General features: G+C 38.3%; 4 protein-coding genes across 5 annotated transcripts; 2 read left to right on the forward strand and 2 right to left on the reverse strand.

Annotated features, from left to right (window-relative positions):
• Positions 1–474: 474 nt before the first annotated feature.
• Positions 475–11419, forward strand: ptprh (protein tyrosine phosphatase, receptor type H). 2 transcript variants are annotated; one of them, XM_022742514.1, is made up of 20 exons: positions 475–792; positions 1755–1884; positions 2559–2828; positions 3223–3480; positions 3723–3992; positions 4380–4637; positions 4897–5166; positions 5431–5682; positions 5881–6108; positions 6786–7049; positions 7342–7435; positions 7536–7583; positions 7829–7910; positions 8076–8166; positions 8282–8358; positions 8590–8724; positions 9023–9145; positions 9406–9566; positions 9865–10000; positions 10577–11419. In XM_022742514.1, exons 1-20 carry the CDS (start codon positions 721–723, stop codon positions 10709–10711), a joined length of 3354 nt encoding a protein of 1117 aa, XP_022598235.1. In that variant the 5' UTR covers positions 475–720; the 3' UTR covers positions 10712–11419. The 2 variants fall into 2 exon arrangements, with proteins under 2 accessions (XP_022598235.1, XP_022598236.1); XM_022742515.1 differs by lacking the exon at positions 5881–6108.
• On the reverse strand, positions 11414–14226 carry LOC111219751 (putative nuclease HARBI1). The gene is made up of 2 exons (XM_022742517.1): positions 13017–14226; positions 11414–11864 (listed from the first exon to the last, which is right to left on the reverse strand). The coding sequence occupies exons 1-2, from the start codon at positions 13702–13704 to the stop codon at positions 11434–11436; spliced, it is 1119 nt and encodes a 372-aa protein (XP_022598238.1). The 5' UTR covers positions 13705–14226; the 3' UTR covers positions 11414–11433.
• A 221-nt stretch (positions 14227–14447) lies between these two features.
• pigp (phosphatidylinositol glycan anchor biosynthesis class P) lies at positions 14448–16709 on the reverse strand. The gene is made up of 4 exons (XM_022742520.1): positions 16238–16709; positions 15693–15765; positions 15429–15547; positions 14448–14898 (listed from the first exon to the last, which is right to left on the reverse strand). The coding sequence occupies exons 1-4, from the start codon at positions 16317–16319 to the stop codon at positions 14786–14788; spliced, it is 387 nt and encodes a 128-aa protein (XP_022598241.1). The 5' UTR covers positions 16320–16709; the 3' UTR covers positions 14448–14785.
• Positions 16710–16919: 210 nt separating this feature from the next.
• rexo4 (REX4 homolog, 3'-5' exonuclease) lies at positions 16920–21141 on the forward strand. Its single transcript, XM_022742521.1, has 8 exons — positions 16920–17416; positions 17529–17863; positions 17949–18095; positions 19233–19426; positions 19529–19617; positions 19710–19784; positions 19928–20002; positions 20220–21141. The coding sequence occupies exons 1-8, from the start codon at positions 17210–17212 to the stop codon at positions 20400–20402; spliced, it is 1305 nt and encodes a 434-aa protein (XP_022598242.1). The 5' UTR covers positions 16920–17209; the 3' UTR covers positions 20403–21141.
• The last annotated feature ends 1597 nt before the right edge of the window (positions 21142–22738 follow it).

The raw sequence follows: 22738 nt of genomic DNA on the forward strand, positions 1-22738 counted from the left end.
AAGGAAACTATAAATATCACTCATTAGTGAGACAGTGCAAAGAAACCAAAAGAAAATCTACTGTATTGTGAAACCAGCCCAACTGAAGAGACTAGATAGTGATTTCCACCAAGAAATCATTAAAATAATAATTGGAGAATAGTTACAAACAAACAAAACAACAACAGCAGAGAAAAAAATTTGGGGGTAGTATTTGCAAGCTTTGCCTGGCTTGATAGATGACATTATGAACGTATGATAAAGGTACACAGGAGGTGACAAACATGAAACTACGAAACTGATTATGACAAATATAGAAGAGATATAAAGCAAGTAGCACTCATAAAGATGTAAAACAGGCAAATCTACTTGATTGACCTACCTTTGACAAGCTGCACACTATGACCGTTAATAAGGAAGTTAGAGGCGGGACAAAGGTCTCTGTGGGTATGCAAGGCCAAAAAGGAGAAGCAGCTATTTACTTAGTCACTTGCTAATATGAGAGGGGACCAGAGGTTATGAAAGGAGGACATGGTTAAGAATTAAAAGTCAACACCACTGGAATACAGTTGATATTGGACTACGTCAGCTCGGGCTTGAAGAAATCCTTTGCCAACCTTAGATGTTGTTTCTGTCAACACAAGAGAGGCAGTACTGAAAATAGAAACGTGAGGTTCATCTTGGGACAACAAAGGAATTTAACAGGTTCATAGTATGTGTGTAGCTTAATAAACCTTAACAATGATGAAGCCTTTATCTTTCAAAATAACCTCAAACCACTTGCTGCTGTGTGTCTTCCTGGGTCGTGTCTGGGTAAGTTTTTTTTTCACTTTCATCTTTGATAGTGATCAGCTAGTGTGACTTTATTCAAAAGCATGTTACCCTCAACAAAAGGACATAACACAGTCAAAACCACAGTGAACGTTCAATGCATGATATGCATCATAACATAGTTTTACATGTGGAATAATATTGACAAGTGTCAAGATGAACAGAAAACTAAAAAAGACTGTTGCACAACATGATATTGATGGACTTTTTCAAATGGTGAAATATGAGTTGATTTTTTCTGAGCTGCCATAGTCTGTTCTCGCTCACTTCCTTCGAGAGACAAAAGCAGAAATGAGGAAATAAGTCATTGTATAACATGAAGGGAGCTGCATCTCAAACATTTGTTTTATTGTATCTTAGACAAAGTGATATAGCTAGGTACAGTTTTGTATAATCTGTTTTGTATTTAATAGAAGACGTGGACTTTTAAAAGTTATGATGAATGATTTTTTAAAATTACAAACAAATATCTGTATTTAATGTATGTGACTTTTATTTAAAAAAAAAAAAGAAGCAATTGATGGGCATTCGTATCCAAATCAAGTCAGCTCTGTTTTGAAAGCACATTTTATCTGCTTTTATAATTGTAGATTTGGAAGAAGAAGTACAAAATGCAAAAAAAGAATCGCTGACCATAATTTGCATTTGACGTTCTCTGATGCTTCGACAAGGTTTCTGCACATCAGTGTCGTTTGCTTGTCTCAGTTCATTGAACTGTTTGTGATATGCAATTTTTTTGCCTGTGTGTGAAATTGTTGACTAAAAGTAGAGTACAGTAGAACACATCTAAACGGTAGGGTTGTGTTGTTCTTGAATGTTATGATATAGGTACAAGAAAAAAGCAGAAATTTAATTCACCCAGAGATTACATTAGAGTTCTGTGTAGGTTCCACAGTCAGATAAACACTTCTAAACCGCCCCAACAAATCTTATTCTGTTTTTAGGGTGTCACTGACTCCAATACACCATCAATACCAAACACAAGGCTGACATCAACAGTGACACATACAACAGGAGCAGAAACGAGCACACTGTTAACCACTCCAATGACAACCCTTGCCACAACAAGAAAACGTAAGTATGAGCCTAGCTCTTTTATCTTTGGTTGGTGACATGTTTGTATTGTCTCGTATCATAGTGCAGACTTGTGTGAATGCCAGTAATCATTAATGATGATTATTGTGATCAAAGTCTCATGATAAACACTAAAGCATTTATATCTGGGTGTTATGGTAGGTTATGTTTTAGTATTTGAACAATTTATTGCTGGTGAAATACAAATCTAAACAGATTGTCCTGTCCTGTCCTGTTTTTTTTTTTTTTTTTTACATCCTAGTGCCTTGTAATCCAAAATTCAAGAAGCTATGGAACACTGCAACTGAATTGTTTGTTTTTTTCATTATTTGAAATGAAAAATAAAATGTTATACCTTCTTCTTTCTTACTCTTTAACCTGAGCTCCTAACAACGCAGAAGGGTTTATATTAACTGGACAAAATAAGACCAGGATAAAAAAGTGGATGGCATCATCAACTAAACACTTACGTTCATGAAATTCAAAATTTCTCAGTAACAGAGGGATGTTGCTCACTTAATATTTTTGGCTGTTGCTGATAAAATAATGAACTGAATGAAACTTTTTATTTGCTAAAAAACCTACTCAAAACCCATCACTGTGGCAAATGCACTCAGCTCCTTGTCACTAATGAAACTGTCAACTCTTTGTGTTTTTTTGGGGGGTTTTTTTAGGTCCTGACAACGTTGAGAATGTGACGGTGTTGAACCAAAGTGAGACTAGTATAGCTCTGACGTGGGACAAGGTTAACAACATCCCAATATATATCCTACAGTATGATATAAATGATACTATTAAAAATGAAAATATCGATGCATCTCATCAAGGGACATCAGTAGAGTATGTGGTCTCTCCGCTTACTGCTGGGACAATATATCGCTTCACTCTCTTCACTGTGTTTGAGGGACTCAACAGCACTGGACACACATTTGAAGCTGTTACTGGTAGGTGACGATGAAGTACTTGAACCATGTTTTGCTGGTGATGTAGAAATTCTGGATGAAATTTCATATTTAACTGTCCTTGTAATTATCATATGATTGTTATTATTGTATTATCATATTGTTTTAACAAATTGGTCCTGTTCGTCAGATGAGCAAGATGAAACTTGCAGTAACATAACATCAATATCAATTTTGAAAATCCAATTTTCATAGTTTCTGCTAAGTGTCTGTTTATATCCTAGCTCCTCATAATCCTTACTTCAAGGCGGTAGATTAGTGGAACTGAATGATTTTCTTTTTCATTACTTGAAAAAAAAAAAAAAACTACACAAAGCATTATTTTTTAACTTCAACATTTTGTTAAAGCTTCTTCTCCCTTCCTCTTTGATCCCAGCTCCTCGTAATGCAGATGGGTTTAAATCAGTTAACCAAAGTCAGACCAGTATAACTCTACAGTGGAAAAAAGTGGACAACATCCTCAACTACACACTTAAGTTCAATGAAGAAGAGAAAAACGTCACTGTGTCAGAAGGACAAGAACAAGTGAAACACACAATCTCAGGACTCACAAGTGGGACAGAATACAACTTCATTCTCTATACTGTGTTGAGAGAGATCAGAAGCACTGGAGTAAACCTCACTGCATTCACTGGTAAGAGAAATTTCCTTTCATACAGCTGTAAAACAAAGAGCCAGGCCAGAGCTCTGTACCAACATCTAATTTAAAGGTTCTCAGTAACAGAGGGATGTTGCTCACTTGATATTTTTGTCTGCTGCTGATAAAACAATGAACTGAATGAAACCTTTTATTTGCTTAAAAAACATATTCAAAACCCATTATTGTGGCACTCAGCTCCTTTCCACTAATGAAACTGTCAACTCTGTGTTTTTTAGTTCCTGACAGCGTTAAGGATGTGACAGTGTTGAACCAAAGTGAGACTAGTATAGCTCTGATGTGGGACAAGGTTAACAACATCCCAATATATATCCTACAATATGATGGCAATGGTACTATGGGAAATGAAAATATCGATGCATCTCATCAAGGGACATCAGTAGAGTATGTGGTCTCTCCGCTTACTGCTGGGACAATATATCGCTTCACTCTCTTCACTGTGTTTGAGGGACTCAACAGCACTGGACACACATTTGAAGCTGTTACTGGTAGGTGACAATGAAGTACTTGAACCATGTTTTGCTGGTGATGTACAAATTTTAGATCTATTGTCATAATTAAGTGTACTTGTAATTATCATATGATTGTTATTATTGTATTATCATATTGTTTTAACAAATTGGTCCTGTTCATCAGATGAGCAAGATGAAACTTGCAGTAACATAACATCAATATCAATTTTGAAAATCCAATTTTCATAGTTTCTGCTAAGTGTCTGTTTATATCCTAGCTCCTCATAATCCTTACTTCAAGGCAGTAGATTAGTGGAACTAAATGGTTTTTTTTCATTACTTGAAAAAAAAAACTACACAAAACATTATTTTTTAACTTCAACATTTTGTTAAAGCTTCTTCTCCCTTCCTCTTTGATCCCAGCTCCTCGTAATGCAGATGGGTTTAAATCAGTTAACCAAAGTCAGACCAGTATAACTCTACAGTGGAAAAAAGTGGACAACATCCTCAACTACACACTTAAGTTCAATGAAGAAGAGAAAAACGTCACTGTGTCAGAAGGACAAGAACAAGTGAAACACACAATCTCAGGACTCACAAGTGGGACAGAATACAACTTCATTCTCTATACTGTGTTGAGAGAGATCAGAAGCACTGGAGTAAACCTCACTGCATTCACTGGTAAGAGAAATTTCCTTTCATACAGCTGTAAAACAAAGAGCCAGGCCAGAGCTCTGTACCAACATCTAATTTAAAGGTTCTCAGTAACAGAGGGATGTTGCTCACTTGATATTTTTGTCTGCTGCTGATAAAACAATGAACTGAATGAAACCTTTTATTTGCTTAAAATCCTACTCAAAACCCATCCTCTGTTGCAAATGCACTTAGCTCCTCTCTAAACACTAATGAAACTGTCAACTCTTTGTGTTTTTTTTTGTAGTTCCTGACAGCATTAAGGATGTGACGGTGTTGAACCAAAGTGAGACTAGTATAGCTCTGACGTGGCACAAGGTTAAAAGCATCTCAAGATATGTCCTACAATACGATAACAATGGTAGTACAGAAAAGCAATATATTAATGCATCTGATCAAGGGACATCAGTAGAACATGTGGTCTCTTTGCTTAATGCTGGGAAAAAATACCATTTCACTCTCTTCGCTGTGTTTGAGGGACTCATCAGCACTGGATACACATTTGAAGCTGTTACAGGTGGGTTATCTCTGATTCTTCATTTGTAGTTGGATGTTTTACTTATGACAAATTGCTGTGTTTAACTATACCTTTTATAAGCACTTTGATAATTGGTCTAACCCATCATTAAAGAAAAATAAAATTTCCAATAGACATACATGGATGTTTCTTTAATTCCATCTCCTCATTAATCAGATAAGGAACAGATTTTGTTTCAGTGTTACAGTTACAGTGTAAAGCCTCAGGTTTGTTGTGTGTAAAAGATTTCTCTGTTTTCTTTAGTTCCACCAATGGTGTCTTCAGTCAATGTGACTGAACGCTCTGTGACAAGCATCACCCTGACTTGGAACAATGGTGATAAAGACTGGACATACCTACTTCAGATTAATGGCAGTACCAGCACAATTACCCCGGATGCAAATGCTGTGTCACATTCAGTCAAATCTCTCAAGCCTGGGACGGAGTATCCATTCAGTGTGATCACAGTGTTCTCCAAACTCAACAGCACTCTTTATGAACACTACACAGTAACAGGTATTTACAGGCCTTCTCCCTGATAAACTCACAAATTGTCGACAATAGATATTTTTCAATATGACTGATAAAATTTTATTCCACATCTATATTTACAACAAGTCCACAAGTCCTGGTTCTGTAAAACTCAAGTCAGTAAATTATTGAACTTTAACAAATGAAGACTTTTGTCTACAGTTATTTTCTCATTCATTTCAGCCATTGACTGTACCAGTGTAACCTGGCATGTTACTAACTCATCGATCCAAGGGATGGTTGAAGGCTTATTCTCGAATGCAACTGCCTCTAATGAACACACTTATGTCAGTCCTGAAGGTAGCAATGTTTCATTTACTGGCCTTTATCCTGGTGCAACCTATGAGGTGTTACTTGTGTACAAAAGACATTCTACAGACTTTGAACAATGTCGCCACAAACTAACGATCCGTAAGTACAAACCTGTCTCACCACATTAACCTTAATGTTTGTCTGCAATTCCCACAGATATTATGTGAAGTACTAGGATGATGTTCCTCAAGCTTTACTTCAAAATTTAAGATTTCAATGCATTTAACCATAATGGTAGTGGAAAGTGACTTGTGCATTCATATAATTAATTTAGTTTTCTTTTTAGTTTTTGAAATGGTTAAAGTTGATTATAGGGGGTGCAACTAATGATTATTATCAATTCATTTATTGATTATTTTCTGTGACTAACAGATGAATCACTTAATTTATAAAAAGTGGAAAAATAGAAATGCCCACAAGTACCTTTCCAAGGTTTCAGAGTGGCATCTGCAAATTGATTTTTTTCAAACCAGCAGTCAAAGACCCAAAAATTTACCCAACATATAAAACAGCGAATAGCAGCAAATCCGCAGTTTGATAAAGCCATAATGATAGTTTAAATCAAAAAATAGCTTACACATAATATATTATGTGGCACTATGGACGGCAGATTTTAATATGACAGGTAATTTCCATCAAATCTATGTGTCTATAGAAATGTATGAATCAATGTATTTTTCTTTTTTTTTCTTTTTGGACAAGTCATATTTTTACACTATGTTATTATGTGTTGTTATTTGTGACTGTAAAGGCATCTTTCCACTTGTTTCATTCAGTTCCTCCAAGTTTGAGTGCTCGCTGTGACTACTGGGATGCTGGCTATTCTATCATTATTTTATGGAGTAAACTAGAGGGTGTTGTGACTGAAGTGGAGGTGAATGTGACTGGGCAATCTCACAAGGCACTTGCAACTAAGGAACAGAAGATCAAAATATCTGGATTCCAACCTGCTAAGACATATGAAGTGTCTTTAAGTTCACTGTCTGGGACTGTAAGGAGTTATGAACCATTTGTTTTTCTGTGTTCTACTGATCCAAGGGGTGAGTCAAAGTGAATATAGTACTCTATAGAAATACTATTTCAGTGCATTTCCTGATGTAAAAGTCCAACAATATATTATCACTTTTTCCTCATTATTGTGCTTTTGGCATTAGTTATATGACTTTCTTGTTGTTTAGGTTCTTTGAATTATTACCCTTTTTCCCACAATACAAAACTCGCCCTAGTGGTAAAACAAAGATAATTTCGCTGCGATGCAGATAGACTTTTCTGCTGGGTTGAGTTTCTGCTGTATGTTTGAAAGGATTTAATCCAGATTTTTACTCCCTGTAGGAGTCATTGCAGGGTCAGTACTTGCTGTGCTGCTTTTTGTTGTCCTGGTCTGTCTGGCTGTCTTCATTTTGTTCAAAAGACCAGATTTAATCAGGTTGGTGCTGCCCCAGTGACAACATTATGGCTATATTCTCTCTCTGAAACGTACACGTCAGACTCAGTCAATGAACGTCTTTGCTTCTGTCCCGCAACAGAAGAAAAAAATTCATTGGTGTATCCAAACAATCGGATAAAAAGTGCAAGTAAGTTAAGGTTTCATCTCTTCATAATGGCATCACCACTGTCAGTCCCCTTCATTATAGTAAAAGGAGTTTATTAAATGTTGTATAATGAGGTATATATGGGATAGAGTTAATAGTTTACCACATATGGAAAATATACTCTAAGGTTAATGTCAGTCTTTATTTGGTCAAATGTATGTATGCCAATTGTCTTACATATCATTAAGTACACAATGTAACATGTGTTTTACTTTTTCTTTTTTAAGAGCAATTTCTGTAGCAAAGTTTCCAGACCACTTCTGCCAGTTAAGTGTGGATGACAATAGAGGTTTCAGCCAAGAATATGAGGTAGCATAAAAAAACGAATTATATTTTGTTCTTCCTCTTCATTTTGTTCCTGTTTTTATATAGGACTGTAAAATTGGATCTGTATAGTTGTGGTAATGTTTAATTTGTTTATTATTTTGAATTTCCATTGAATCACATGCCGTGTCATCTGCTAACTTCATGCAGAACCTTGTTCCTGTTGGCACAGAGCAGACACGTAAAGCAGCTATTCTACCTGAGAACAAAGCCAGGAATCGCTTCAACAACGTCCTGCCATGTGAGCCTGTCCTCTGAAGTCACAAGCCATAGAAACGCATCCAATGGTCCATGTCATTCTAGCTGTGGCTGTAGTTAAACCACTGCAGTTAAACCATCTTGTTTTTCCATCCTAGACGACTGGTGTCGAGTGAAGCTAAGTACATCAAATCCCGATGAGACCTCTGACTACATTAATGCCAGTTACATGCCAGTAGGTATTATTTGACAGCTGACAATCATCTCATAAAGCTCTTTCTGTAATTACTATATAGTTTATGAAAATCTTGACTCAAACTCAAAAACATCCTTCTGTAAGATAGGGCAGGTTTGATAAGCTTGAACCATGATGACTTTATATGAGTCATGAGCATAAAGTGTTGGCAGTGTAGGACATATAAAAGCTAGAGAACTGTACATATTAACTTTGACAACTGCTTCTCAGGGATACAACAGAGAGAGAGAGTACATTGCCACTCAGGGTCCTCTGCCCTCCACAGTTAGTGATTTCTGGAGGATGATTTGGGAACAAAGAGTGAAAGGCATCGTCATGGTAACCAACTGCGTTGAAGGAGGACGGGTGAGTCTTCAGGAATGTTTTACTGCCTGATTTTAAGTGCTAACCTCATATAAAATATTATGAGCTGTTGTGAATCATTCACTCTTATAGGCACTGTGGTGTCAAATGTTGACAACTTCCTTATCCACACAATTATTTTTGTTTCCGTATGGTTCAGGTGGGTTTTGGGTCACCACAAAGAACTGGCACAATTCTAAGACTGTTGTTCATCGCCATTTTCTGTTCTATTGCTACAACTACATTAAAACAACTTCAAGAATCTGATTTCTGTTTTTTAATGTGTGTTTCCTGTTGCTAGACCAAGTGTGAACAATACTGGCCGGCAGACAGCAAGCCTTGCCTTTACGGAGAGTTCTTGATCACCATGAAATCTGAGCAACAGGAGCCCAACTGGACATTGAGGGAATTCAGTGTGAAACATGTATGAATCTCTAAAATTTGAGTGTAACTAAATAGGTTGGGTGGTATTATCATACCTCTGTGTCGTGAAGCAAAAAAAAAAAAAAAAAGTGTGACTGTTTCTGGACTGAACGTTATTTGGCTGTTAATGTCATATGAGAAGCATGTTTGAATTTTCACACATTTACTTGCTGTGTATGATGACAACTTTACAAGCCACTATATCGGTTCATGACGTAGCCCTACAGTATTTGAATTAATACATGTGAATCTTCTCAACAGACAAGCACATCTGGAGGGCGCACGGTGAAACATTTCCACTTCACAGCCTGGCCTGACCATGGAGTCCCACAGGGCACCGATGTCCTGATCCAGTTCAGAAGACTGGTGAGATGGCACATAGAGAGAGAAGGGAACGGAGCACCAACAGTGGTTCACTGCAGGTACAGAATATTTCCTTCTTTTAAATCTGGACAGTAGCCTGTCAACATGAGTAGCTTACTGTGATTACAGAGTATCTTATGATACACTGTATATGCATATACATTTTTATATAAAATACCAACTTTTACATCATTTCCTCATTTCCTGGCTTAGTTGTGGTAAGACATTTCTCAGGGGGTGGTGATGTTTCAGGATCAGAAGTGTATGATTTCTACATGAAATTAAATATCTATTTGGAAACCATCAGGACTACCTCATGATGACTATTATACTGTACCTGTGTTGTCTCTCTCTTAGTGCTGGAGTGGGGAGGACAGGCACTATCATTGCCCTGGATGTGCTGCTTCAGCAGCTAGACAAAAATAGAACAGTGGGCATCAATGCTTTTGTGCACAGGATGAGACTGTGTCGACCGTTCATGGTGCAAACAGAGGTAAACTGATCATTTAAAGTTGCTTTGGGCTGAGCTACTTCCTTAATTAGGTACCCATTTATTTAGACATTCCAAAATGTCTTTTCCAATATCCCATTTAAACTTTAACTTAAAGTCAATCTGCCTGAATATTAACCAAATATAGACACCTTCAAGTAGATTCAGTGACATTGTTATTTACAAGTCCTTGTATAAAGATCTCAGTAATTTTGAGAGTAAAAAAATATTTATTTAAATCATATGAAATTTTAACATAAAGCCAGCAGTATGTGGCATTAGGGCCATGGATTGTGCTCTTTCTATCTAAGTGCCACACATTAATATATGCTACGCATTACTTTCAAGCACATTTGCATTCTCTGTTACACTTGAGTGCAACCACAAAAGTGTGCTCTATATTATTGGGAAGCTCTGAGGCTGGTAAACATGCAAAGTATACCTTCATGTTTATGTGGAGCAATTATGTGTGAAAGGAAGCGTCAGGCAGGCTACAGTGAGTACATACAGCAAGTACTCTATACCCCAAAAGAGTTCTGCTTTTTAAATGACCAGGAACTTTGGTTTATTTCTTTTCAGTCACAATATGTTTTCCTGCACCAATGCATTATGGACTGTCTGCAGCCAGATGAGAAGACTGAAGAGAACATATATGAGAATGAAGACATGATATATGTCAATGCCACTGCACTCCGAGAGCTTCGTCAACAGTAGACAGATGCCTGAAACCAACGTGATTGTCAAACGTGCAGTCAGTCTTTGTGCAAAATATAGTTCTGAATTCAACATATAATTTTTGTTATAAACTGTAAATATGAATATTAATGACATGTATTTACTGAATATGCATAGCACACTTTGCAGGATTTATTTAACTTTAAAAGAGAATTTTGTTCCTCTAATCTGCCAAATGTCTATTATTGTTATATTATTATTGTTGCTATTATTATTATTATTATCGTGTAAGGGAACAACACTCCAGATGACCACAGAATGTTTTCAAGTTACTTTTATTAAGAAGAAATATAGGTAGAAAAGAATGATTATCTATTTGTATACGAAATAAAATATTTTATGTTAACAAAAATACCTGAATGTCTTCCTACCAACTCCGCAAACAAGGTGAAAAACCCAGTGTGCCATCACATTTACATATTAGTCAAACTGAAAAGCAACAGAAAACTGAAATCCAGCACTGTAATCTGGGTGTTAGTTTCAGTGTTTGTCCTCCTCAGTGTGTCAGTATGTCAGTGATACTCTTTGCCTGCTTTCTTCTTTCCTTTTGCTTTATTGATATAGTGTGTTTTTAATGATTGTTTCTTTTATTTGTTGTTTTTGCGTGTGGACCCCGGGAATATTAGCGACCACTGTGTGGAAGCTAATGAGGATCCAAATGAAGAAATAAAGAAATGGAGCAGACGATGCACCCACTCTGCTCACACATTGTCCTCTGTGATGTTGTTACTCGGTGGGTTCTGGCCACTGGTGACTAAAGAGAAGTTAACATCGATGAGTTTCTGTCTGGCTTTCAGAGCCTCTGGGTTGACCTCCACTGGTGTCGATTGCTGCTTGCCAGGATGCAGGGGCTCAATTTTACCCGCTGCAGGTGGGGGAGGGACGGAAAACTTCTTTGCAATGTTGTGCAACACACAGCATGCCTTGATAATGTTAGACTTTTTGTTCAAAGAAGTTTCTTGTGCAAAACCAAGTTGCATCAGACATCTGAAACGCCTCCTCAGGGAGCCGAGCGTTGCCCTCATGACGTTGTGGATCTTTGTGTGGGCCTCGTTGAAGCGACCCTCCTTGTCATTTGCAGGTTCAGACACAGGAGTCAACACATGTTTGCTTAAGTGGTAGCCTTTCCCACCTTTAAGGGAGACACAAGACAATGCAGTTAATACATTATTACAGAAACAAGTCCATTCAAATGTTAATCCTATAGATTGTAATTTAATGTATTTTTATATTTAAGAAATTTAAGATGTAGTATGGAGTGTGAAGGGTATAAACTGGCCTTGCAGTGTAGTCTGCCAGAAATACTTTATACAAAGTTAAGACATCAATCTGTACACCTACTCAACCATTTCAAACATGATGAAGCAGTTTAAGTAAAGCAGTTTCAGGGATAGACAGTAAAAGGATGTGCATCATTTCCTGTGAACAACTTTACCGTCCCTTTTGAAAATATTCAGACCCCTCCACTTTTTGCACACACCGTTGCGTTGTAGATTCAATTTGAACTGGATATACTTGTTATTTTGGCCCATTGATCCACACTCAGTAAACCGTGATGACAAAGTCAGAACATGTCTAACAAATTTTTAGAAATGTATTACAAATTCCAAACTGACATTTCTCATTTACACTGTATATGTTGGGTGGGAAGCAGACCCTGACCAGCGGGTCCAGCTAGAGGAGTGATTGTAAAATATGATTATTGCACTGCATGGGTACTGTGACAAAATGCTAGTATTGTGTAAGTATTGGTGTTGCATAATTTAATGTGACAATCTTCAGAACTGAGTGTCAAAGTTTATTCTTGACTTTGGAAACAGTAGTTTCATTAAAAAACAAAAAGAACTTTCAATGACCCACTTATAGATTTCATATAGATTTCAACCACATCTTCCTCAGCAAATCCAGTCTGCTGAGGAAGACTGTGACATATGATTGAAAGGTCTGGAAAAGGTAGTAAGTGGAACCAGGGTTAGGATTTTCTTCGGTTGAGTATTACTTCACATACACTGTTGTTGATCGCATAAAGTTGTAAGACACAAAAGCAAAAATAAAATCGCTGTGTGTTTAAGGAGTAAGGGATTCTCCATGTGTTGGCTGTTTAGTAGTTACTGGAGTAGATCTTGCGGGTGTGTTAATGGGCTGATGTTACACAGAAATTCAGCAAAAACGTACACTGCCGCAGGTGAAGCGTCACCAATTTTGTCACAATTTTTATGCATATGATCAAATGCGTCTCTCCCATGAATTGCCTTTTGAATCTTCTTTTTTTTTCATGTCTTACCAACAACCCAATATGGTCCATGCAATTCGTTCTCCATCTCCCTCCCTTTGAACGACGACTCCCACATTTCCTGCTCAAACGTGCTGCCCACGCAACAATGTTCAACACTGAGTATGTTGCCGTCGGAGTCACACATGATCTGGCTCACGACCGACGTGTAACTCAAGCTGTTGACAAAAGCCCTGAAGGTGCTCCTCTCATACGGAGAAGTTCTGATCCTGAAGTGGGCTGGAGCCAGGACGCCCAGCACGTTGGGGATCCCACATATTTTCTCTATCTTGAAGGCGACATTGGCTCTGGCGTCCCGGGTTAGTGGGAATGAGATGAACTGATCGGACATCCCTGCTATGACGTCGGAGACTGTGCTAATAACAACCACGGCGTAGTCCGTCTCGCTCAGTCCGAGTCTCTGCAGCACGGCAGAGGAGGAGACTCCGTGTGCGTAATAGTTCAGCGCCACCATGACCATCGCGTCTACGGGCAGCTCAGGGTTGTCCATAACAACTGTCTTCATGCGGATGCGTATAGCATCTGTAATGAAGGCGATGCAGGGTCTGGTGAGGTGGAACATCTGGAACAAAGCTTCGTCGTCGAAATCGTCGAAGCAACTCGGAGGCTCATGGTCTGCCGCGCCATGTCCGAGGAGTTCCTCCTGCACCGCGAGCCACACCGGCAGAGCGAAGGCCATTTGTTTGCTGCTGCACTATGTTTAAACACACGTGTAACTCTGGCAGAAGGCCCAACACAGCTTAATGGAGGAACAACACATAAAAAAACATGGCGAGCGTCATGGAGGCACGGTCTTCTTCTTTGATGTTTTAGGCAGTTGCCAAAGCTGTGTGGTATCGCCACCTAGTGGCCAAGAATAAAAAGAACACCGACAAACGCAGCTATATTTAAATACATAAATAAATGATATCTTTACACAAAAAAATCTTCAGTCATTTCAGTAAGAAGGACTTGGGGAAAGTGTGACTCATTATGCAAATATATAAAAATCCCAGAGTTGTTGACAGGTTTTAGTTGTGCTTTACAGATAACTGTGATGATGGTCATTCATAACTGCACTTATTTCATCTACCGCATATTGTAAATCCCGTAGAGGGAAAAAACAAAAATTGCCTTTCAGTTTTAATATTTATAGAATGGTATCACTATAAACCAAAAGCTTTGATTGTAGATCTTATTGCAGCGCTAGTTGTGATTTAGACGGATGTACTTTACAATAAAATCTTGTGTTACGCCGCCTTGATGTCGTACATCTGAATCAGGACATTTCAACACTCACTTAACTGCTCCTGTGATTTTTTTGCAATGTCACCTAGAGGTTAAGGCCCTCCTCTTATACAAATGAATAGCATTCAAGTAATATATTATAGCTTATTTATTTTATTTAATAATAATATTAATGCCAAATCAAATGTATAATTAGTGCACAACAAAACAGTATATATAAAAAGTCAAATTTATTGAAAATAATCATATGCCTTTCTGACTCTGACAACCATGATATAGTGTTACATCACATTCTGTGTATCACTATTATTAACACACACACACACAGAACATAATTTGACCCAGTACAGAAGCGTAATGCATCAGAAAAAGTCAGTTCATTCAGTAAACCTTTACCCCATGTTGCAATACTCTGGATAAATAAATAACTAAGTAATCATTTTATAAACAAGGAGTGAACAGTGACACTACCATAAATCCCCAGCACCTTCACTTCTGCTCTGCCTCCTGCCAAAATCAGTTTCTGTTTGTTATCATTTTGGCGACAAGTAGAACATTTTGTTGACTTCACTAATGGAGACATCTTTCAGTCTTGGTATTCCCCCCATGCGGTAGCCTTCAGTCTTCTGGCCTTGAGCGTACACATCTGTGACAGAAAGGAGACATTCAGTGGGGTTAAGGTCAGGAAGTTCAGGATATTTAGAGGAAATCCTGTTCTCATTTGAGCATTTTGTCATGTCTGGAAGCATGCTGTCAGAGATTAAATGTATTGTGTAAATCCCATTTAGAACTTTAGTAGATAATTGTTATATTTCTTTTTTATTAGTATTTTTTGCCTTTATTCTGTTAGCTGTGGGGAGAAAGAGAAAGGACACTCAGGGAGAGAGAGTGGAGATGACATGCAGCAAAGGGCCACGGGTTGGAGTTAGGAATTTAGCCGTTATGGTACACACTGTAATAGGTAAGCCACCAGGGCACCCAATCGTTAAATTTCATATTATTCTCAGCAGAAGGAGTTGTAGTACTAATTACTGTATAGTGGAGGCTGGTGTGGCAGTAGTATCAGTATCAATGGCCGCTGTAGTGCACATCTCACTAGAATGTAAATCTGTATTGTTGCAACACAGCTGCCTTGTCACCTAACCAGTCACAGTTAGCATACGGTAATGTCCTCACCTGTGATGTTGTCCACAGAGTCGAGGGGAGCCGTGTTGGTCATGTTTACTCCGAACAGCAACAGCACAGTGATCGTTAATGCAACCAGCAGATAGATTGGCACCGCAAGAGCCCAATATCTACAGAGGACAAAATGTTTCAGCTAATGGATCATAACACTTAGTGTGGTACATGTATTTCTTGAAGCATGTTTTTCTTTTAACAGTAAAGAGAGGGGACTTGTTACTGAATAACTAATATCTGGTTAGAATGTTTTTAACTTACTTTTGAGGCCAATAAGTGAGCCCTATTGAATGAAGCCACTCCTCTGGTATGAAAGCCCACAAGCAATACAGGACTGTGGAGAGAGGAAAGGAAAGTAGATGTCATATTGTAGACAGAGCAGACAGGGTTTTTATGTTTGAATACCTATTTACAAAATTAAAGCATGTATTTAACTAAAGCAGACTAAGTACTAAGTATTTTGTAAAGACAGATGGATCTAATGATAATATATGAGAGACACAAGCTGGGGCTATATTTTACAATGTGTTATTGTATGTAATATGTAATACTACATTATATGCCCGGGTTACATGACCTGGGAAGTTAGACCTGAATGAAATTGTTTTAAGCCCAATAGAACAATGCTTGTGTTGTACTGATATGCACAGTACCAGTTGGGAAAGTGTGTTGAATCTTTTTTGACTGGTACTATATGTGAAAATTCAATCCCTTAATGCATCTGCCCGTTCTTTTTTTTAGATTATTATTTCAATTGAGCATGAAAAAGTAAAAAAACAAAAACAAAGCAACAATATTATACTTACAGAAGCCAAACTGCGAGCCAAGGAAAAGAACAAACCCATAAATGGCCCTCTCCGGCAGAGGAGAGGGAGAGTTTTCCACCATGATCTGAAATCTCACAGACGTGAGGAAGCGTAAAGACTCGAATAATATATAAACTTCAGACCCAGTTATTAACTTATAAATATGGCTAGGTTTGGTTCACCCAGCTATTAGCTATTATTAATGCCCCCCATTAAATAGTCACCAGATGGTTTCCAGTCAACTAACCTAAACTGAACTTTGGATATTACGAAGATCTCCTCCAAATATGCGACACGACGTATTTATCCAAAACGTAAATGAAGCTGACTGTGCCTACACCAAAAAAAGAGGATAAAATCAACATGTCTACTAAAATCCAGAGTACTTCCTGTCTTTAACATATCCTCAGCATCGTAAACATACATGATCGTCGATCAATTATCTTGCCTACATATTGTCCAATGTGATAATCGGTACGATGTGAAACAGTCACCATAGACGGTGTTCCGCATGTGGAATAAAAAGCAAAATAAACAGCAACACGTCACTTTTTTAACGTATTAATACATCATGACGGGTTTGAGTGGGTATAAGCTTAAAGAAACACACTGTAGTCGTTGTATTGTTCAGCTTTGTAAATAACAAGACACGCGTATGTTGCGGTGTGTTCAGCCGGCCTTATTTAGTCGTTACACACCCCGGAAATACACAGTCCAGCATGGCTTTGGAGCATTTGGAGCACCTGAAGAGTACTACTGAGCAGTTTTATCAGCAGTTTGAGAAATTATCCGACAAATCCCTCTTCGTTGGTGTTGCTACACGCATTTCATGGTGAGACATTGTTGACCGTTACTTTTTGAAAGGTTGTGCTGTAACCTAGTGACGGAGCTCTCATGGTCCAGCGTGTCTGAGGACAGACTCAACATACTTACAGCAAATAATACAAAAATATTTCACCGAAAGTGGCCGTGATGTCGAAGGTGAAGGCGAAGAAAAAGGACGCTCCAGCGAAAACGCAGCAGCCCAAGTCTAAAAAGAAAAACAACATGAAAAAGAAAAAGAAACAGTGGTTTAATCAGGCGTTTAAAAAGAAAAAGCCCCCTCCTATAGACCAAGGGAAAGCACAGCCCCCGAAAGATGCCCAACAGTACTCTGCCAACTGGAAAATATTACAAGAGGTAAGAGTTTGGCCTGCGTTAGACGTTTTACATGTGATTTTAGTCTTTGACATTTTCTCACTTTCACTACTTTCCTGAAGATTTTGTTCACTGTTTTTCAAAACCTCCACAGATAATAAAAGCCAGTCAGCCGGAGAAGAAACAGCCTGAGGCGCCAGAATATCAGAATGGTGCTCTGCAAAAAAAGGAGGCTAAAGAAAATTCTTCTAAAAATACTTCCAAGAACGATACAGGTCCCAGGCAGAAACACGCTGCGAAAAAAGTGAAGACGAAGACTGTGTCTAATAGTGTTGTCCACAAGGATGCTCGGGTGAAATTGAAGGTTCCAGCTGATTCGCAGACAAGACAGTCTACTGCTCCAAAAAGGAAAAGCAACAGTGGGAAGTCAAACATCGAGCAAGCAGCCAAGAAACAGAAGTCTGTGGTTGAGGAGACGAAACCCACTGAGTAAGTACACAGCACAAACCTATGCTATTATTTAGGACAAGAATAATTATGGCTGCTAATGTCATCCTGTTCTTTGCTCTTGTAGAGAGGACCTTTGGTTTGATGATGTGGACCCTGACGACATTGAGGCGACATACGGAGCCGAGGCAGCAGAGATGATGAGGAAGAAGCAGGGCATCCTGAAGAGCAAGGATACGGAGAGCGCCCTGGTCAAGGAGAAAGCCTTTGAGGGGTGAGTGATGCCTTGTGTTGGTGCCTTGCAGATGTGCTTCAAAAATGTAAGTGCAACAATCATATCACACTTGAAAAGGGAAATGACATGTTGACACTTGGTTACTACATCCTAGAAACATATGCATCTCATAGGAATCGGAATGCTTTCATTCATAATTATGTGAATTCACAAGACTAATTGTGTCATGTGAATGGTTAAGGCATAAACGGATACATCTGTTATGACCTGAGTGACACATTGACACCAGTTTAGCTGCAGTGTGGATCCAAACTGCTGTTTTTTTTTTTGTTTGTTTTTTTTTTTGCAGCTTTCACATTTACTACAAATATCACATAGTTAATATTACCACTAACTATTTTCACTGTGGTTTAAATCACTGAATGTGTTTTTATGCCTTCCTGGCAGCCACTGACTTCAATTTCTTGTCTTACCTTATAAAAGTCAACTTGCAGTGACATAAAACAAGATTTATGTCAATGACCCGTGTTAATGCATTTCAGAGTGGGGATTGTGCCACTTTTGGAATAAGCAGTAAAATCTGTATTTGCAATGTTGAGACATAGTGCATTTGCTGGGAAGATAAAAAAAAAAAAAAAAAGTTTTATGGATAAAATAACCAGACTGGAATGTCTGTTATTGGCCAGTCCACAAAATAAAATGTTAATAAATCAAGGAATTTCATCACACTGATGCAAAAAAAAGAAAAAAAAAAAAAAAAAAATTCTTCAAATCCAATATTGCCATACATTTTTTCGACATCTAAAACTGAAACATTTGCGAACAAATGGCAGCTTTGTACTGCAAAGAAGAAAGAAAATGAAAAATGATCTTTTTTATGATGTTTATACTTGCATTTGTTTATTGTTTTCTGGCAACAATGCTTGTGAACACAAGTCTAGTCCTGCATATATTACATCTAAAACACTGCAACATGCTATGGAAAATTATTGACAGTTAAGATAAATGATATCAAAACACTATTATGACCCATACTAACTAGATAGAGGGGTTATGTTTTCAACATATGCAACGAAAGCAGAGAGAGGGTTTCTTCGCAGCTTTAACTCCTCAGACAGGTTGACATAGTGATGACTTTCTTCTTCCATCACCTTTGTTGCCATTCGCCAACATTAGTCTCACCAGAGCTGTGGCCATTGATTGTGAGATGGTGGGAGTGGGTCCGGACGGAGAAGAGAGCATCTTGGCGCGTGTGTCTCTCGTGAACCAGTTTGGGAAATGCATCTATGACAAATATGTAAAACCTACAGAGAAGGTGACGGACTACAGGACAGCCGTCAGTGGCATCCGGCCAGAGGACATCAAAGATGGTGAGTCACAAAGTTAATTGTAATGAACAATAAGCAACTTTATGAGAAACTTCTCCATTTACCGTTTACTATAATTTATTGTCCATGTTTGCCTCACTGCAGGAGAGGATGTTAAGACTGTGCAGAGGGAGGTAGCTGAGATCCTGCAGGGCAGAATAGTGGTTGGACATGCCATACACAATGACTTAAAGGTAACCTGGATGTAATATATGCGAGTGAACTAATGTTAGAATTTTCAAATTAAGTGTCAGAATTTATAAACCAGTCTAAACCCCTGTTTCAGATTTTACTCTTGGATCATCCAAAAAAGAAAATCCGGGACACTCAGAAGTATAAACCCTTTAAGAAGACTGTTAAGGTAATCATATGACACAATGGCCAAGAGGTTTAAAGGTTTACAAACTTAATGAATGTGACTCCCAAATGCCTGTGGATCCATTCCCATGTCCTTGACCCAGATCATGAAATCTAAGCGATAATGAGATTATTTTCTTCTTCTAGAGTGGTCGACCCTCGCTGAAACTCCTCTGTAGAGAAATACTCAACGTGAAGGTCCAGCAGGGTGAACATTCATCTGTAAGTCATCATCAAACACAGCTCTCATTTATAATTTTCAGCACAATTCAATTCACTTTTCAGTTAATGAATAGTAATAATGGTCATGGTCCGTATGCTCTGCCTTCCCTTGGCAACAATAACAGGAGTTCTCAAAATTACAAAAGATAATTATGAAAAATACAAAATGTAGCATCTTGGATTAATCTCTTAACCTCTTCCTTCCACACTTCTCCAGGTCCAAGATGCACAGGCCACCATGAGGCTGTACACATTAGCGAAAAAACAGTGGGAAGCAGAGATTAAAGCCAGTAAGAAAAACAAAGACTCAGACAAGAAGAGGGAGAGAAAGCCAAAGTTGCCTAAGAACAAGAACAAGAACAAGAACAAGAACAAGAACAAGAATCCCATGGGATTATGAATTCAAAACCAATCTCCAAGAGGACAGGGGGATCAGAGCAGACTGAAATGATCGGATGTCTGCTTTTGTTTTTGGAAGACAAAAGAAACCACAAGCAGACTTTTGAAAGAAACAGATGTGGAACTCTTCTGTTGGTTTAAAAGTATGACACTTATGACCCTATGAAAGATCTATCACACCCGTCCCTGAGACTGATGAAAAACAAACCATTAAGAATAAAAAAGGAGATTTTCGTAGCAATATGTTTTGTTTTTTTAACAGTTTTTGTCAGCCTGAGCACCTCAGTTCCAGGAATCGAAGTACTTGACTGTTCTGCCAAGACTTTCGCAAACCCACAACTTTTTTCACCAAGTATCTCAGGCTGTGAGATGCCGGATGTACTTGGCCAGGGAGTAAAACATCTGTGAGAGCTTGGAGCTTTTATTTATTCTGGACCTGTCATCCATTTCCGACATCACAAATTTTTCCCAAAATTCTGTTCCCAGCAGCTGGAGGCAAGTGTTGAAATCTTGCATGTTACACTTCCTTCAAAGAGTGTTCTTGAAAGCACAATATCACATTGTCCAGTGCCACACAATGCGTTTGTGACGTATCGTGTTTGCATTATGGTTGAAGCATTTACAAATGGTTTAGATCTTTGGTCTCTTGACTTGGTTTGTAATAACTTGATTCCTGTTTGCCTTTTAAAAGTTTTATGTTTTGAAAAGTATGAATAAAATGTAAGAATTCTTTCTCTTTATATTGCATTTATTGTTTATAAATCTTCTTACCAGTGATTCCATTTTTGTCAGTGACCTCTTGATTTGTTTCGTCATCTCTCAAACGGACCTATCTAAGAAGCAGGCGGTTTTCCTGGAATTTGCTGCTCTCATACGAGCTAATGGCAAACATCAAGAGATATGGAAGCACAGTGACAACTGTTTCATGTCGCTTGTCAACACCATCCTTGTCATGCTGACGCTAGCTTACAACAGCATGGTTCCCTGTATTATTTACTACCACATGACAGACATTCTCATAGTATCCCTGATGCCCCTGTGGAAATCAGACATAAGGTATAAGGTATGTATGTTTATATTTTTCCTTACCGTCTTTTTATGCATTTCAACGATGAATCAGACAGTTAAGGTTCATACTGCTGTGACTGGTTTCTGCTCTTTGGATCATGGCCTCTTGTGTCATGCTGTGCAGCTTCTATAAGTGTGTGTCTTATGCTTCAACTCCAGCGACAGAGTCAAGGATTTAGGCTCCCTGTGTGCCTACTGCTGACAGTATGTCAGTGTGATTTGCTGTCCATGTTTGATGGAAAGTGTCCCCTTCTCATTGTAGAAATGAAACCTGCACCCTTGGTCGGAAGAGCCCAGGCTCGTAATTATACCCTTAAGTTATGGAGCCCGATGAGATTCTGGAGGCCGATGAAAACTCATCATCATCATTCGAAGACGAACACAGAAGGTGAGGGACCAGTACCCTTCAGAATTAGAAGACGGGTGAACTGTCCTTCCTAACCATTTCTGCTTTAAATGCAAGTACTTTTTTTTTTTTTTTTTTTTACAAAAGTATGGCTTTGATCTCAGTGCAGATAGTTTGAATAAACTTATAATATCATTATTCATAAAACATCTTAACAAAAAAATCAGGCAACCAACTTGAATCATTACTTTAATCAAGTTTAGTATTATCTTTCTTACACAATCTCACCCAGGCCTGGAATTTTATGTGGCTTTATTTGTTGTTTTTCTTGCCTCAATCGTCGTCATAGTGTAAGGGATTTAGGCTCCTTGTTTGCCAACAGCATATCAGTGTGATTTGCTGCCCAGAAGCTGATGCACATTGCGCCCCACATTGCTAAAATGAAGCGACGCCCTTGGTCTGCAGCCTCCCGGCTCTAAATTAGGCTCTGTATGGAGCTCGGTCAGATGCTCTGAAGGCCTCTGGCAGATGAAAAGCAGAACAGCAGACCTCAGTGTAAATTTGAATGCAGGGACTGACTCATCTGCTGAGACAAGACTGTTTTTTTTAGTTTGTTTTTTGGATAACACTGGGTGTTTTGGGTACAGCAGGGTTATGATTGTAGTGCAACAGAATAGCAGAGATAATTCCTCACTGGATTTCCCATTTGTTCACAGTGAAACTATAATGTCTCCCCCCGTCAGCTTTTTGTTAGACTACAAACATAGGAGCACAATAAGAAAAGCTGCTAGGTTCTTGATCGTTTAAAGTATATATACTAAATATCAGCAGATCAGATGGATTGTTAGGAGGATTATGATGTTGGGCCTCTTCTGCCTATCGAGAGGCCACCATCAGAATCTGAACCTGGAGGAATAAATTCA

This window comes from Seriola dumerili, unplaced genomic scaffold, assembly GCF_002260705.1.
Source record: "Seriola dumerili isolate Sdu_G_001 unplaced genomic scaffold, Sdu_1.0 BDQW01000068.1, whole genome shotgun sequence".
NCBI lineage: Eukaryota > Metazoa > Chordata > Actinopteri > Carangiformes > Carangidae > Seriola > Seriola dumerili.

Coding starts and splice junctions, on each gene's coding strand:
- rexo4 (XM_022742521.1), top strand. CDS start 17,210: ATGTCGAAGGTGAAGGCGAAGAAAAAGGACGCTCCAGCGAAAACGCAG. Junction 17,864..17,948: donor GAGGAGACGAAACCCACTGA/GTAAGTACACAG, acceptor TTGCTCTTGTAG/AGAGGACCTTTGGTTTGATG. Junction 19,785..19,927: donor CCTTTAAGAAGACTGTTAAG/GTAATCATATGA, acceptor TTCTTCTTCTAG/AGTGGTCGACCCTCGCTGAA.
- LOC111219751 (XM_022742517.1), bottom strand. CDS start 13,704: ATGGCCTTCGCTCTGCCGGTGTGGCTCGCGGTGCAGGAGGAACTCCTC. Junction 11,865..13,016: donor TGGACCATATTGGGTTGTTG/GTAAGACATGAA, acceptor TCTCCCTTAAAG/GTGGGAAAGGCTACCACTTA.
- ptprh (XM_022742514.1), top strand. CDS start 721: ATGATGAAGCCTTTATCTTTCAAAATAACCTCAAACCACTTGCTGCTG. Junction 5,167..5,430: donor CACATTTGAAGCTGTTACAG/GTGGGTTATCTC, acceptor TGTTTTCTTTAG/TTCCACCAATGGTGTCTTCA. Junction 8,359..8,589: donor TTAATGCCAGTTACATGCCA/GTAGGTATTATT, acceptor ACTGCTTCTCAG/GGATACAACAGAGAGAGAGA.
- pigp (XM_022742520.1), bottom strand. CDS start 16,319: ATGGTGGAAAACTCTCCCTCTCCTCTGCCGGAGAGGGCCATTTATGGG. Junction 15,766..16,237: donor TGGCTCGCAGTTTGGCTTCT/GTAAGTATAATA, acceptor CTCTCTCCACAG/TCCTGTATTGCTTGTGGGCT. Junction 15,548..15,692: donor CTCACTTATTGGCCTCAAAA/GTAAGTTAAAAA, acceptor TGTCCTCTGTAG/ATATTGGGCTCTTGCGGTGC.